The 15989-nt window shown below is 34.6% G+C and overlaps 1 protein-coding gene across 1 annotated transcript in view; it reads left to right on the top strand.

The window, feature by feature from the left end:
* The window catches only part of LOC149802135 (fibrillin-1-like), a 329248-nt gene that overhangs the window by 120512 nt on the left and 192747 nt on the right, over nucleotides 1-15989 (top strand). The window contains exons 11-13 of the mRNA XM_089956539.1: nucleotides 4498-4620; nucleotides 9266-9391; nucleotides 13788-13910. Coding sequence (XP_089812665.1) covers nucleotides 4498-4620; nucleotides 9266-9391; nucleotides 13788-13910 — 372 coding nt within the window. The remainder of the gene's footprint in view (nucleotides 1-4497; nucleotides 4621-9265; nucleotides 9392-13787; nucleotides 13911-15989) is intronic.

Here is a 15989-nt window from a genome sequence, read left to right as displayed (position 1 = left end):
CTTGAGTAGAATCCTGGAGATCGCAGTTTGTGAACAATGTCCACTGCCCATTGTCAATTAGTGACTGCATCTCCTCCTGCATGATTTCGGCCTTCTCTTGCTGTGATAGAACTGCCATAACAAAGATGATGAGTGGGGAGAGAGTTAGATAAATGAAATCTAAAGCCCCTCTGAAATTACATGGATTGTCCACTCATTTTCTGTAAATGGTGATCCAACAAGAATTGAAGTGGAGGAGTCTGGCACCTACAAGCAGGCTGTCTGCAGGCAGTAGGGATGGTAAGTCACCAGCGGGAGCTTGGAGGATTGGGGTGTGAGAAACCTTGCTCCCCCTTCCCACCAACAAGGCTGGTTCCTAACCTAAGCAAATTGCTGCTGCTTGCATTGGGTTGTGGTTGTGACTGGTTCTGTGTTTATCCAGATAATGATTCCTTATCCCTTTGACAACAATTGTCCCTCCTTTGAGATTGATACTGATTGGGTTTCTAGGGTTTTGGAGGCTAAGCTGCAAGTTGAAGGGGCAGTTTTTGGGCTACCTCTCTCCTCACTTCCTCTACCTTGCCTCCCAAGAGCAGGGGCAAGCCAGAAGTTGGTGTCCTTAATGTAAGGCATCTTGCAGTTTGAGAGTTGCTGTTTCCAAACACACATCTCTAGGTACTAGGTCATCATTAGTTGTTTTCTTAATGACTTTGATGATTCACTTTGTGAATTCCCATGCTTGGTTGTACCCTATTTTATTAGTGATCTGGAAAATAGCTAATGACACAATATCTAATATTTGAAATTGTGATAATGTTTTGAATCCACTTTTGATGTTAACCGGAAAACCTTCAAGTCAACTTTATAGAACGGTGTGGGGGGTATATTAGTGATTCTTGTCACTGGTTCCATTTGAAAAGTGTCTCAGTGGGTTGTATATCAGTGGGAAGAAATGCCTCTTGGTAACTGGCTTACTGCCCAGATCACTAATTGTGCTGGAGAGGTGTTCAGTTATTTCTTTGATTTTTACAGACTGGTAGAAGACAAAAGAAAGGATAGTCCTTCTCTCTTAGATGAATAGAGTCCTTGACCTTAACAAAGTCTGTGCGCTGATAGAGGTGGAGGCTATTTAGAGGTTAGCAAGATCCATTAAGTCTCCTCCACCATGGTCTTGAAACGAAACTCTTCCTTCATAGTTGGGTTGTATTAGGATAGGTGATCAGGAAAATCTGCACACTCACTGTGTTGGATATCCTGGACTACCTTTACATACAGGTCCAAATAGAACATGCCTAATGGCATGGAAGTGACAGCCTTTGCTCTGAATAAAGAAATTGTGTCATTGCCTTCTTCATCAGGTGACACACAATGTATCTGGCATTCATGATACAGCCTTTCTGTGGTTCAAGTCCTAATTGGTCAACAGGACACATTGTGCCCATAAATGGAACACACTCCAGCCCAGTTTATCTGTGTTGTGGTGTTCCACAGGGATCTGTTCTTGAACCTATTCTCTTCAATCTATATACTCAGCTGCTCGCAAATGTCATAGATCATCATCCAGAGTCTCATCTATTGTATGCTGATTACACACAAATATACAAATCTAGCCATCCAACTGAAGTTGATGCTACCATCCAAGGTGTAGAGAGGTGCATTTCATATGTGAAATCATTGATGACATGTAACAAGTTGCAGATGAATGATGATAAAACTGAAGCCATTCTGATCACAACATAAAGACTTTCTCATTCACATCCTTTACCTCAAACAATAAATATCAACAACACCAGCGTTAAATCCACAGTCAGTACGAAACCTAGGTGCTACTCTCAACAGTACTCTCTCATTGCACCAACATGTCATGAACATATGCAAGGCTGTATATCTTGAGCTGAGATCTATCAGTTCCATTTGCAAATATCTTTCAGTTGATACCACTAAAATACTTGTGTGTACTTTCAAGACTGGACTATTGTAACTCAATTCTGTCTGGTTATTCTCAATATCTACTCCAGAAAAGTTCAAAACACAGCTGCTCAGATCATACTTAGACTAACATGATCAGAACACAATTCCCCCTGCTCTGTATCCTACACTGGCTATCCATTCAATCCAGAATCAAAACGTTTCACCTATTGGCTCCAGTCCAACATACCTATCTGACCTCACCCATGTGTACACACCAGGAAGACACTTACGCTCCTCTTCTGACAATCATATACTCATTATTCCCACTATGAAAACAAAGTCATATGGACATCATTCTTTTGCATACCAGGGCCCAGCAACCTGGAACGAAATGCCCACTGAACTTTGACACAAAGATACAGTGATCTTGTTCAAGAGTGCTCTTAAAATTCACCTTTTTTGACTGCAAAGATAGACTTAAAGACCAAATAATGTTTCCTTACCTTAAACATTTTCAGCATGTTTTCTGTATTCCAGCAACATGGAATGAATTGCCCACTGAACTTAGACACAGTGATCTCATTCAAGAGTGCTCTTAAAACTCACTTATTTTGACTGCAAGAACAGACTTAAAGACCTAATGTTTCCTATTTTCAATATTTTCAGCATGTTTTATGTATTCTAATTTCATGACATTTGTTTTTTGAAATCATATTATCATATATGTTTTTTTTAGGTTTTGTCCAATGTTGTAAAGCGATTAGAGCTTCTAAAGATTAGGTGATTTACAAAGTCCTCAATATTATAATAATAATAATAATAATAATAATATAGGAATGGGGATGACAAAACCTTGGCACTTTCCTCCTCCAATTCCATTGAGTTATCGTAGCTGAGGACATTTTCTGTCTCCATATCAGTGGGTGCAGACCCCAGCAATGTTCCCCACTATGCTCACCACTGATTTATTTCTGGGATGGATGCTCAAGACATCACACTGTTTGATGCTGTGTCTTTTTTCACTGTTTTGAATAGTTTAGTAAACCACATATCTTCAGACCATGTCACACAAACATCGCATGTCCCTGAAGAGGTGCATTTTGTGAAGGGATGCACAGGTCATGGTTGTTTTCATAAGATTAAATGTCTTGCAGTTGGATCATTTAGTATTTATGCTTTCGATGATTAAAAAAAATATGGTGACAAACATGTTAACAAACTACAATAAGTTAATATATCATCAAAACAACACCAGCTACCAGAAGAGTGAACAAGGACATGTAGAAAGCATGACTATCTTGAACTACAACATAATTCTCAGTCTGTTGAAATATACAAACACTGTGACAAATTGATATAAAATAATTTTCATTTACAAATTTATATACAGTCTGTAGTATATATTATATACAAATTATCCAAGTTTGGTGATGGATGCTTGAAATTCAGAAATATAGTGAATGGATTTCCAGATCTCTGCATGATGTTGACTGATCAACAGTGAAGGTTCAAAACTGTTGACACTTGATGGCATCATTGGAAGGTAATGGACAAGAGATATTGACCTTTGTCTATATTTTTGGAGGGCTGGATTTGGGAGGCAGTAAGCTTATATCCCTAATGTTGGTGTAATCACAGAATTTATTTGAAAGAGACATGCTGACCATGTATTTGATGGATTTTTGTCTTTATCTTTGTTGAGTATGCATGGGGGAAGGGGAGTTTTTATCTTATATCTTTCATCTTTATCAGTTTATTATATACCTTCATTAGGATTTTAAACATCTTTGCCTTTTTTCTCTTGTACTACTACATGTTTACATTTATTTGGAAATCTTTATCTTCCTTATGTGTGTTTTTGTAATTCTTTTTCTGTACATCTTTACAACTAACAGTTGGCACTATATAGCCAATAGTTTGCTTATGTGCCATTGAACCCTATACATGTTCATGCATTCTTTTGTTCCATGGTGGATATTTATTTTTGTATACATACATGTATACATACTTATATACATTCATGAAAATATACAAGAGGATTTTCAGTTTTTAAATACCAAGCAAATCATTAAACGTAATTTATTACTGTATGTGTCAGTTACCCAACATTTACGATGTGTGTTGATCAACCAACATTTGTTATTCTTTTTTGTGTCAGTTATCCGGCAAGTACTAACAAATACAGGTCAAATTTGATTTAAAAGAAATGGGAAGCCCAAGAAAATCAATGACAGTCAACCAGTAACTCTTGTGTATTTTGAGAAAAGAGTTAAAACTTGAAGCTGCATAGGTGCAAAGCTAGAATATAGACTAGTTCAATATCCAGTCCCGTTATTACTTGCCCAAAGCAATAGTGGCAATAGTGGTCAGCCAAGTTGGTCCTAATTTATATATTCAGGCATCAATTATTCAGCCAGTCACATCATCATTGTAGTACTTCATGAGGCCTTTAAGGTTGGTTTTGTTGGGAATACAGAAATTTCAAGTCACATCAGAAGATTGTTGGTCAAGATTATTAGAAGTGAAGACATTTGTTACAACTCCACAGAAACAAATAAAATGTATAACATAATAAAAGATTTAAATTTGTTTAATTTTGTTTTATAGACATGAATGAATGTGAGACCAAAGGGATGTGTCCAAATGGAATCTGTATAAACATGGATGGTACCTACAAGTGCCAGTGTAACAAGGGATACAAACAATCACCGAATCAACAAGTCTGTACAGGTAACTTGTGAAGGTTTTGTGTATACAAAACAACATATTGTAAATATGATAATTTTGTTTATTAATTTAATAAAAATTTATTCTGAACACATCACATGTGCTCAACAGTAATACAGTGTACTAGCTTCCTCGCATTAATTTAATTTACCTTTAATTAAAGGGGGCGGGCGATATTTTTAGTTATAAAATAAGTGTAAGCTTTTTGTTTAATATTGCATTATATATATATATATATATATATATATATATATATATATATATATATATATATATATATATATATATACACAGTATATATTCACTTATAAGTCTAGCCACACTGCAAGCAACAAATATCTTCTTTTCCGTAACATGATGTGCCTGCACATCCTGCTTATAGTCTGCTTGTTCTACTGATTACTCCTAAGAATCTGCACAGACCCAGATCTGCTGGTGTATTATGTGATGGCAGATCTGGGTCTGTGCAGTTTTCAGCTGGACTAGAATTACTAGTGAGTGTATATATATATATATATATATATATATATATATATATGATATTACAGTACTAATATAGTTACAGAAATTATCTTGCAGATTATGAACAGATGGTTCCTGAACCACGGTTAACATTAATAATCTTAGTTCGTGAATGAACAAGTTAGCAAACATTATTTTCAGTGTAAACATATAACAGACCATTAATATGTCATCATTTGAAATAAAGCAAAAGATATTTTCCACATTTTCACCATGTTCTCTACTCCATTTAATTTACCTGTAACTGACTGCATATCAGACTCATTTGCCTAGTTGTTATTTATAACACTTTCAGCACACAATATATATATATATGTGTGTGTGTGTGTGTGACTTAAAAGAACTATACATTTTATACAAAACACGAACTTTGTTACTGCGACAATATTATGCTGAACAGAGAGGAAGGAAGCAACATATGTTTTGTGAACATGGGATGTTTTAGTGTTCCTCAGGAGCTGATTATAGGCCCCAGTCACAGTGTAGATGGGTTGCAATCACATAGTGAAACTTTTTTAAATCATGGAAAATGCCCAAAATTTCTTTAATTTGTTTCTGAAAAATTTCTTTAAATTTATCAGTATTTACAGCTCTACTGGTCATAGACTGGAAGACCTTATGGGATGGTCCATTGTCCATCTGTCATCTGGTATTTAGCATGTCTCCATTTGTTAGCACAAGTTTGTTATCAATACTCCTTATAAACTTCTTGGAGTATTGCCATGAAACTTTACACTAGGGGTGAAATGATTCATTGATACACTGATGCATCAAAATTTGACTGTAACAAGATTTAAGTGGTGCAAAAATCAACACAATACCATACTTACCATATGCAAGTTATTTTAGTCTTCACCAGTCAGAAATCATTTTAGTCTTTTTCATTGTTATCCTTTAAATTGAGAATTCATCTGAAACAGATGTTGTAGGCACATGCACCCATTTTTGTTAGTTAACACAAAAAGGAAGCAACAATGCTCACTTGCCATCTACAAATTAACACAAAGTGACTTGGTTCATAATGCTGCCCTATGTTAACCCCGCCCTTTCTATGGTAATTATTTTATTGCAACAGTTTGTTTGGCATTAAGTAGTCTGAGTACCATGCTATTTTTGATATTTGGACAAAAATATAGGGTCAGAGCCAATTGTCCATCGAAAATTGGAATTCGACAATTTCATGCGGTGTCGGTATAGGGTAGCTGCTTACTAGCTAACTTGGATGCCTGTACATTAGACCATACCTGCATGAAATGGATAGGTAGATAATTTATTTTCTCAGAAATTGTGAGCATAACATTCTGTATGTCTTTAATCTGTTGACAGAAGAGACAAGTTTACAGCATTAAAGAAATTTTTCCTGGAACTGACCATTTGCATTGCTAGTTAATTGATTTTTGTTGAACTAAATTTGTTTGGTACAATTTGACCTCAAACAAACATTATGTCTTAATCTGAACTTGCATCAAGGAAGTTTTATAAATGCTTGTTTAAAATACTGGCTACCTACGAAACCCAAAATGGCTGATTCCCAGTGTACATGCTGAATGGTCAAAAATAGTCAGACTGCTGGTCAATTGCCCTCTCAGCAAATGTAGAAAAGACAGAATACAAAGCCAAATTAAAATACATTTTAAAAGTAGATTGCAATATTAATATATTTTCTCAACTAATTTAGCCCTGTGGGACTTTGTGCTACAAAACTGTATTTTCCTATTGGGGTTAGGATTAACTGAATAAATAAGAATGAAAAAAAGGAAATTTAGAAGTAAAAATATTTTGATCAAAATACTTCTGTCTGATGGCCAAAGTGAGTCTTGCAGATGGATCAGCCTTATATAGCTAAAAATGTTGAATACAAAATCACTGACAACTAATAGGTAATCAATTTGAAAATAGTCTTGTCATGGATGAAAATGGCATATACATGGGTGCTAAGTATATGTCTGTAATCTGTGTACTGGAAATACATCTAGTAAATCACATCAAGGGGCACCACCTACCACTGACAGACCTTCTAAAGATGAAAAGACCATCCAGTTAATATGTGTATCGATAATGTATCATATTGTAGGCTGTGTATCATGAATGATATCAATATGTGGCACATGTATTTAGTTTCACCCCTACTTTATACACTCATCTTTATTGCATGGTCTGGTTGGTCCTGGATGAAAATAGTACTGTTCACATATCCAGTATATCCACAACAATGGCTGTCATGGAAATCTTGTGATAGCTACTTATTTGGAATGGATGTTTATATCAACATGGGGTTTTCACTTCTTATGATGTGTACTTGGTCCTATATTAAAATGGTGTCAACTTGAAGTCCAGCAATTCCTTCATGGTAGCCATCTTGCAAATCATATTATTGCTACTCCTCCTGAATGGATGGTCATATCCATGTTAGTTTACACTGATAGACTTCTTATGATGACCTTAATGTGTCACTCAATAGATATTACATCTTTCTGACAGGGCAGGAAGTAAAAGATGAAGTTGTTTGCATTTGCAATATAACACATTAGAGAGAATGTTGGCATACCTCTATACTACTTTCTTGTACTGTGACTGAAATTTCTTTATGTGTTGTAGTTGTGGAAATCATGCATGATCTAAGCTCACATTGGACCATTCATCCCCATGTCCTCAAAAACATCAGCCTGAACCAGTCCAAAGTACACTAACTTTAGGAGGTATTATTATAAGGCATACACATTTTGTGAGTAGGCAACACCATGAATGAAAGTGAAAATGTTATCAGCTCATTATTTACAGTTTAATTTCGAAGTCCAGAAAGTGAAATTATCAAGTAAAGGTTGAAGGTTTTCAATAAGTGTACGTTGAAATAAGGCCAAGCTGTATACTCTATCACCAAAATTATACCCATCAATCATATGACAAAATTACACCCATCAATCATACAACAAAATTACATCCATCAATCATCGACCAAAATTACACACATCAATCTTACACCAAAATTACACCCATCAATCATAAACCAAAACATAAGTAATATAAGTTCTCTTAACAATGCCTAAGATAATCAAGTTCTTTCTGGGATCCAATATAGCCACCAGAGCAGCCATCTTGAAAATCTTTTTATTGCTAACCTTCCAACATGGATGGTTATATCAACATGATGTTTTCACTAAAAGACTTAATATGATGTCTGGTTGGTTCCAACTAAAAAAGGTGCCAATCTGAAATCCATTATGTTCATCATAACAACCATCTTCAAGCTCTTCTCACCTCAACTCGTCCTGAACAGAAACTCATACTGACATGAGGTTTACTTATGATGTCCAGTTGGTCTTAAATGAACAATGGTGCTGATCTTACATCCATGCAGTGGCCATCATGAAAATCTTTTTATCGTTATTCCTTCTGAATGGATGGTCATATCAGCATGATGTTTTCACCAGGAGACTTATTATGGTGTTTGGTTGGTCCTAAATGAAAATGGTGCTGATCTGATGTCCAATATAGCTGTCTGAGCAGCCATTTTGAAAATCTTGTTATTGCAACTCCACCTGAATGGAAAATCATGTCTTGAAAATATTATCTCTACTTCTCTCTAAATGGATGGCTATAAACAGCATGTGGTTTTCACCAGAATGTACTTCTTATGATGTCAGGTTTGGTCCTAAATGAAAATGGTGCCATGATGACTGTCTGAAAAAACTTTTTGTCACTACTCACCCTGAATGGATGATCATTATGAATGGTGTTTCCACCTAATGATGTCTACTTTGTCCTAAATAAATAGGTGTCAAGTTGACATCCAATATGTGTACCACAGCAGCTAATTTCAAAATCTTGTTATTGCTGAAGAATATCAGAAATGGTTTCAACACTCAACACTTAAAAGGAAGAAATGTCTTGAATTTTAGGAAATTCATTTCACCCAGTAGCACATCAGTCCCAACAAGAAGTATTCTCAAAATAATTGGCCCAGGCCACAATTCCCAACAAACCCAAGAAAAATCTGTTTAACAATGAAGCTAAGATGAAAATCAATATACTTCTGACAGCATGTAAGAATCAACTCGTAAAACACTATTAAACATGCATTAATGAAATGATACATAGTTGACAACATTGTTTTGTCTGTATTTAGATATAGATGAGTGTACAGAGAATGGGAAAATCTGTCTGAATGGCCAGTGTCTCAACCTGGATGGCAGCTACAGATGTGTATGTAAGCCTGGTTATCGCCTGTCTCCAGATGGTGCCTTCTGCTTAGGTAATATTCTGTTAGTCAGACACCCCACTTACATTTCTTGTACTGCACTATCATAATGCCTGGCATGTGTTAAGTTCATTTTCCTCCTATTTTCATAAATGTCATTATAAGAAAGAAATAAGTGATAAATCTTTTTCCGATGAGTCAGCATGTATGTTTGCAATGTTTGAGATGTCCTTTCTTCATTAAGTCTGATAAAATCAATTTTAAGTATTATTATAGCTGGAAATTGTAATGTTTCAAACATTTTAAATTATACACTTAGTCAGAACATGATGGCTTGAACTTCAGTGGTTCATGCATACCAGATCAAACAAATGGTTTTATTTGTCATTGTACCAAATAACACAAACAAATGAAGCCTATAGCTAAATATAAATTTCAAGGTAAGTTGAGGAGGCATGTTGAGGCATAAGGGGTTAATCCTGAAAGTTGTCATTTGTTTGAGAGTGTTAGGGAGAAATGAAGGAGCCATGCAAAGCTTTTTTCATAAGAATTATGAGAAATTCTACCAGGACTAAAATGCCAGTTTGTACAGTGATGGCAGTTTGGGACAATGTAAATGGAGACAGCAAGGTTTAATTATGACTGCATAAACAGTATACACTTAGTAACTCAAATATTGAGTGGATTAAATGACTTAGTTTTAAAGAATGTCATTGAAGTAAAAGAAGTTTAATACTATTGTTACTACTCTACTGGGTCTCAAATACTGTTGTAAATACTCTATTGGGTCTCAAATACAGTTGTAAATACTCTTGAGTCTCAAATACTATAGTTGTAAATACTCTATTGGGTCTCAAATACTACAGTTGTAAATACTCTATTGGGTCTCAAATACTGTTGCAAATAATATTTTGGGTCTCAAATACTGTTGTAAACACTCTATTGGGTCTCATATACTGTTGTAAATACTCTAGTGGGTTTCAAATACTTTTGTAAATACTCTAGTGGGTCTCAAATACTGTTGTAAATACTATATTGTGTCTCAAATACTGTTGCATATAATCTTTTGGGTCTCAAATACTGTTGTAAATACTATATTGGGTCTCAAATACTGTTGTAAATACTCTAGTGGGTTTCAGTTACTTTTGTAAATACTCTAGTGGGTCTCAAATACTGTTGCAAATACTCGATTGGATCTCAAATTCTGTTGTAAATACTCTACTGGGTCTCAAATAATGTTGTAAATACTCTAGTGGGTCTCAAATACTTTTGTAAATACTCTTGAGTCTCAAATACTGTTGCAGATACTTGATTGGGTCTCAAATACTGTTGTAAATACTCTACTGAGTCTCAAATAATGTTGTAAATACTCTAGTGGGTCTCAAATACTTTTGTAAATACTCTTGAGTCTCAAATACTGTTGCAGATACTTGATTGGGTCTCAAATACTGTTGTAAATACTCTACTGAGTCTCAAATAATGTTGTAAATACTCTAGTGGGTCTCAAATACTTTTGTAAATACTCTTGAGTCTCAAATACTGTTGCAAATACTTGATTGGGTCTCAAATACTGTTGTAAATACTCTACTGGGTCTCAAATAATGTTGTAAATACTATATTGGGTCTCAAATACTGTTGTAAATACTCTAGTGGGTTTCAGTTACTTTTGTAAATACTCTAGTGGGTCTCAAATACTGTTGCAAATACTCGATTGGGTCTCAAATACTGTTATAAATACACTAGTGGGTCTCAAATACTTTTGTAAATACTCTTGAGTCTCAAATACTGTTGGAAATACTTGATTGGGTCTCAAATACTGTTGTAAATACTCTACTGGGTCTCAAATAATGTTGTAAATACTCTAGTGGGTCTCAAATACTGTTGTAAATACTCTGTTGGGTCTCAATTACTGTTGTAAATACTCTTGAGTCTCAAATACTACAGTTGTAAATACTCTGTTGGGTCTCAAATACTATTGTAAATACTCTGTTGGGTCTCAAATACTGTTGTAAATACTCTACTGGGTCTCAAATAATGTAAATACTTGATTGGGTCTCAAATAATGTTGTAAATACTCTAGTGGGTCTCAAATACTTTTGTAAATACTCTTGAGTCTCAAATACTGTTTCAAATACTTGATTGGGTCTCAAATACTGTTTTAAATACTCTATTGAGTCTCAAATACTGTTGTAAATACTCTGTTAGGTCTCAATTACTGTTGTAAATACTCTTGAGTGTCAAATACTACAGTTGTAAATACTCTGTTGGGTCTCAAATACTATTGTAAATACTCTGTTGGGTCTCAAATACTGTTGTAAATGCTCTATTGAGTCTCAAATAATGTTGTAAATACTATATTGGGTCTCAAATACTGTTGTAAATACTCTAGTGGGTTTCAGTTACTTTTGTAAATACTCTAGTGGGTCTCAAATACTGTTGCAAATACTCGATTGGGTCTCAAATACTGTTATAAATACACTAGTGGGTCTCAAATACTTTTGTAAATACTCTTGAGTCTCAAATACTGTTGCAAATACTTGATTGGGTCTCAAATACTGTTGTAAATACTCTACTGGGTCTCAAATAATGTTGTAAATACTCTAGTGGGTCTCAATTACTGTTGTAAATACTCTTGAGTCTCAAATACTACAGTTGTAAATACTCTGTTGGGTCTCAAATACTATTGTAAATACTCTGTTGGGTCTCAAATACTGTTGTAAATACTCTACTGGGTCTCAAATAATGTAAATACTTGATTGGGTCTCAAATAATGTTGTAAATACTCTAGTGGGTCTCAAATACTTTTGTAAATACTCTTGAGTCTCAAATACTGTTTCAAATACTTGATTGGGTCTCAAATACTGTTTTAAATACTCTATTGAGTCTCAAATACTGTTGTAAATACTCTGTTAGGTCTCAATTACTGTTGTAAATACTCTTGAGTGTCAAATACTACAGTTGTAAATACTCTGTTGGGTCTCAAATACTATTGTAAATACTCTGTTGGGTCTCAAATACTGTTGTAAATGCTCTATTGAGTCTCAAATAATGTTGTAAATACTATATTGGGTCTCAAATACTGTTGTAAATACTCTAGTGGGTTTCAGTTACTTTTGTAAATACTCTAGTGGGTCTCAAATACTGTTGCAAATACTCGATTGGGTCTCAAATACTGTTATAAATACACTAGTGGGTCTCAAATACTTTTGTAAATACTCTTGAGTCTCAAATACTGTTGCAAATACTTGATTGGGTCTCAAATACTGTTGTAAATACTCTACTGGGTCTCAAATACTGTTGTAAATACTCTGTTGGGTCTCAATTACTGTTGTAAATACTCTTGAGTCTCAAATACTACAGTTGTAAATACTCTGTTGGGTCTCAAATACTATTGTAAATACTCTGTTGGGTCTCAAATACTGTTGTAAATACTCTACTGGGTCTCAAATAATGTAAATACTTGATTGGGTCTCAAATAATGTTGTAAATACTCTAGTGGGTCTCAAATACTTTTGTAAATACTCTTGAGTCTCAAATACTGTTTCAAATACTTGATTGGGTCTCAAATACTGTTTTAAATACTCTATTGAGTCTCAAATACTGTTGTAAATACTCTGTTAGGTCTCAATTACTGTTGTAAATACTCTTGAGTGTCAAATACTACAGTTGTAAATACTCTGTTGGGTCTCAAATACTATTGTAAATACTCTGTTGGGTCTCAAATACTGTTGTAAATACTATTTTGGTTCTCAAATACTATTGTAAATACTGTATTGAGTCTCAAATACTATCATAAATACTCTATTGGGTCTTGAACTCTATTTTTATTTTATCCCAGGTCTGTGAATCAGTAATGTTAGAGCAGTGATATTCTGCTTTATGTACTTTAAACTGATTTCCATTTTTGTTGCTATACAGTATTTTACTCTATTTAATTAAAGCCATACTGTTGTCAACCTATTGTGTGTAGTCTTGCTTACAGGGTGATCAAAACTGTTATGATGGACTATTTTTGTTTAGATAAAATGTCTCTAATAAACTTTTACCATATTAAATGGATTAGGACAAAAGCTTCAAAGTCTCAAAATATGTTGAGGCCTGTAAGTTTTTATATGAGTTCTCTTTTGTTTGAGGTTTTCAATTTGTGGGCAAAGGATTTTGGGAAGGCATAATGCCAGGACTGACCAAGTCTGTCCAATGATCCATAGTTTCCAAGCACTTGATGTATCTATTATCAGGATTCACTGTCTATGTTATGAATTAGTTGATTTATGTTTCTTAAATATTGTTATATTATGAATTAGATTTACTTAAATTTCTTAATTATTCCAAAAGTTTATTGATATGGGTTTCTTTTATATTTTTCACATGAGTTTCTTTTATATTTTTCACACTGATTGCAAGATAACTGTTATTTACATTGATGTTGTCCTGTAATTTTCAATTTTAGACTACAATGAATGCCAGACAACAGGAATGTGTGCCAATGGCCGATGTATCAACATGGATGGCAGCTTCAGGTGTATCTGTAACCCTGGTTATATTTTGGCCCCAAGTGGGGAAATCTGCATAGGTAAGCTAATGGCAGCTGGATTCCTTAAAAAGAATATACAGACCTGCTAAGTACCATATGTCTATGATGAATTGTATAGAATATGCAAAACTGGACACAGTCCCAATATCTTGTGTAAATTCCTTGTCAACAAATATGACACTATATCTTGGAAAAAATAACAGTGGAAGAAAATGATAAATGAAAGACAAGGTCCTGGTGTTTCATATAATTTTGTAGGGCCTACTGATAATGTTCATTGCCCCTTCACATTTTCAAGGGCTTCCATTGCTACAGATCGTGTTCATTGCCCCATCACATTTTTTTACATTCTTTAAAACAAAAATTCTCAGTACAATGTAAATAACGGTCTCTAATAAACGTTTGATTAGTAAAAATGTCACTAATGCCTTCTAGTGTCAACACTTTTAGAAATATATTGTAAAGCAGTTGGTTTTGTCACATGAAATTTGTGTTTTATTCAAAGTTTTCAGTTTGGTTTCAATGTAATCTTCATAAGTCTATATGCCTTCTTGTATTCAGATGTGGAAACTGCCAGTCTACCATCACAGCTATGTTTGCAAGCATTTATATGATGTGGAAACTGCCAGTCTGTCATCACAGCTAAGTCTGCAAGCATTTCTATTATGTGAAAACTGTCAGTATACCATCATATCTATGTCTGCAAGCATTTCTGTGACGTGAAAACTGCCAGTCTACCATCACCATCTATGTCTGTAAGCATTTCTATGATGTGAAAACTGCCTGTCTACCATCACCATCTATGTCTGCAAACATTTCTAAGAGAACCTCGCTAACTGCCAAATGTGTTTTGACATCTCTGATTTGCAAGTATATTGTATTGTTCCAATCCATTAAAAGCAGACCTGCTTTGTATTATCAAATTAATTGCATCTTTTGTATCAAATCAAATAAAGGGAATGGAATGAAAAAAGTTAAAATGCATGCATATCCTACTTGCATAAGAGCTAGCTGTCATGGTTTTGAGTCATTTCAACACATTTCAATTGTCCATTTGAACACTGTTATTCATATTGTTGTTAGGTAACAATTAAACTACCTTAAATTATCCTAATCATTCATAACCACTCCAGTGGCCTAGTGGTTAGAGTGTCTGCCTCAGATGTGGGAGGTCATGGGTTCAACCCCATGTCAAGTAATACTAAAGACTTGCAAAAATGGTACTACCAGCTGCCTTGCTTGGCACTCAGCATTAAGATGTTAGTGTTAGGACTGGTTGGCCTGGTGTCAGGATAATGTGACTGGGTGGGACATCATGCTACATGTCTGCGGCATGATGCCTCAGTGCTAGACATCACTATAAACTGCCACAATGCAGACATCATAGCAATATGACTGAAAAATTGTTAAAGCTGCGTTAAATATCCAAGTCACATACACACACCTAATCATTCATAATTTTGATGAAAGATAACAAGGCAACAAAGCAATAGGAGTATCCAGTGAATTCAAAGCTTTGTTTGATATATACAGTTCATTATGTAGAAGCAAGTTCCAAAGTTTGTAGTGAACTTAAAATTCCTGAATTGGCACTTGGAGATTACTCAAGAATGTGCAGAAGTTTCACTAGTTATTTGCAGTGAAATCATGGCATCAGTATTTCACTGATAAAACAAATCTAGTTTCAGTGTTGACAGTTTTTTCATGAAACAAATGTTTCTACTTTTGTAACAAAAGGAATCTTGTTTTGTTGTGCAAAGAGCAGTGACATTTTACACAATTTTTTACCTGGTTCCCTACTTAAGTAAAGACTTCTGCTGCTGCTTCTGCTATGGTCCAGCATTTTTAAATTTTTATATTATTTACTTTGCATTTCTCATTCATATTTCCTAGGTAACATAAACAATATTGAATTATGTGGAAAAACACTGAACATAGCAATTTCTAAGTATCAAAATAAGCATGGGTGTGAGTAACTCAAGGACCTCTGAAAAATGAACAAGGTGGTGATATTTTGGCTTTATATTGAAAAGACCATTATGGGGGGTAGTGGCACTGTTTAATGGTTGAATAGTTCTTTTATAATTCTGTTGGGAATTATTGTCAATAAAAACATTC

This window comes from Sinohyriopsis cumingii, chromosome 4 (genome assembly GCF_028554795.1).
Source record: "Sinohyriopsis cumingii isolate HCF-2022 chromosome 4, ASM2855479v2, whole genome shotgun sequence".
NCBI classification, from domain to species: Eukaryota; Metazoa; Mollusca; class Bivalvia; order Unionida; family Unionidae; genus Sinohyriopsis; species Sinohyriopsis cumingii.
This window is presented reverse-complemented; position numbering and strand designations above follow the sequence as displayed.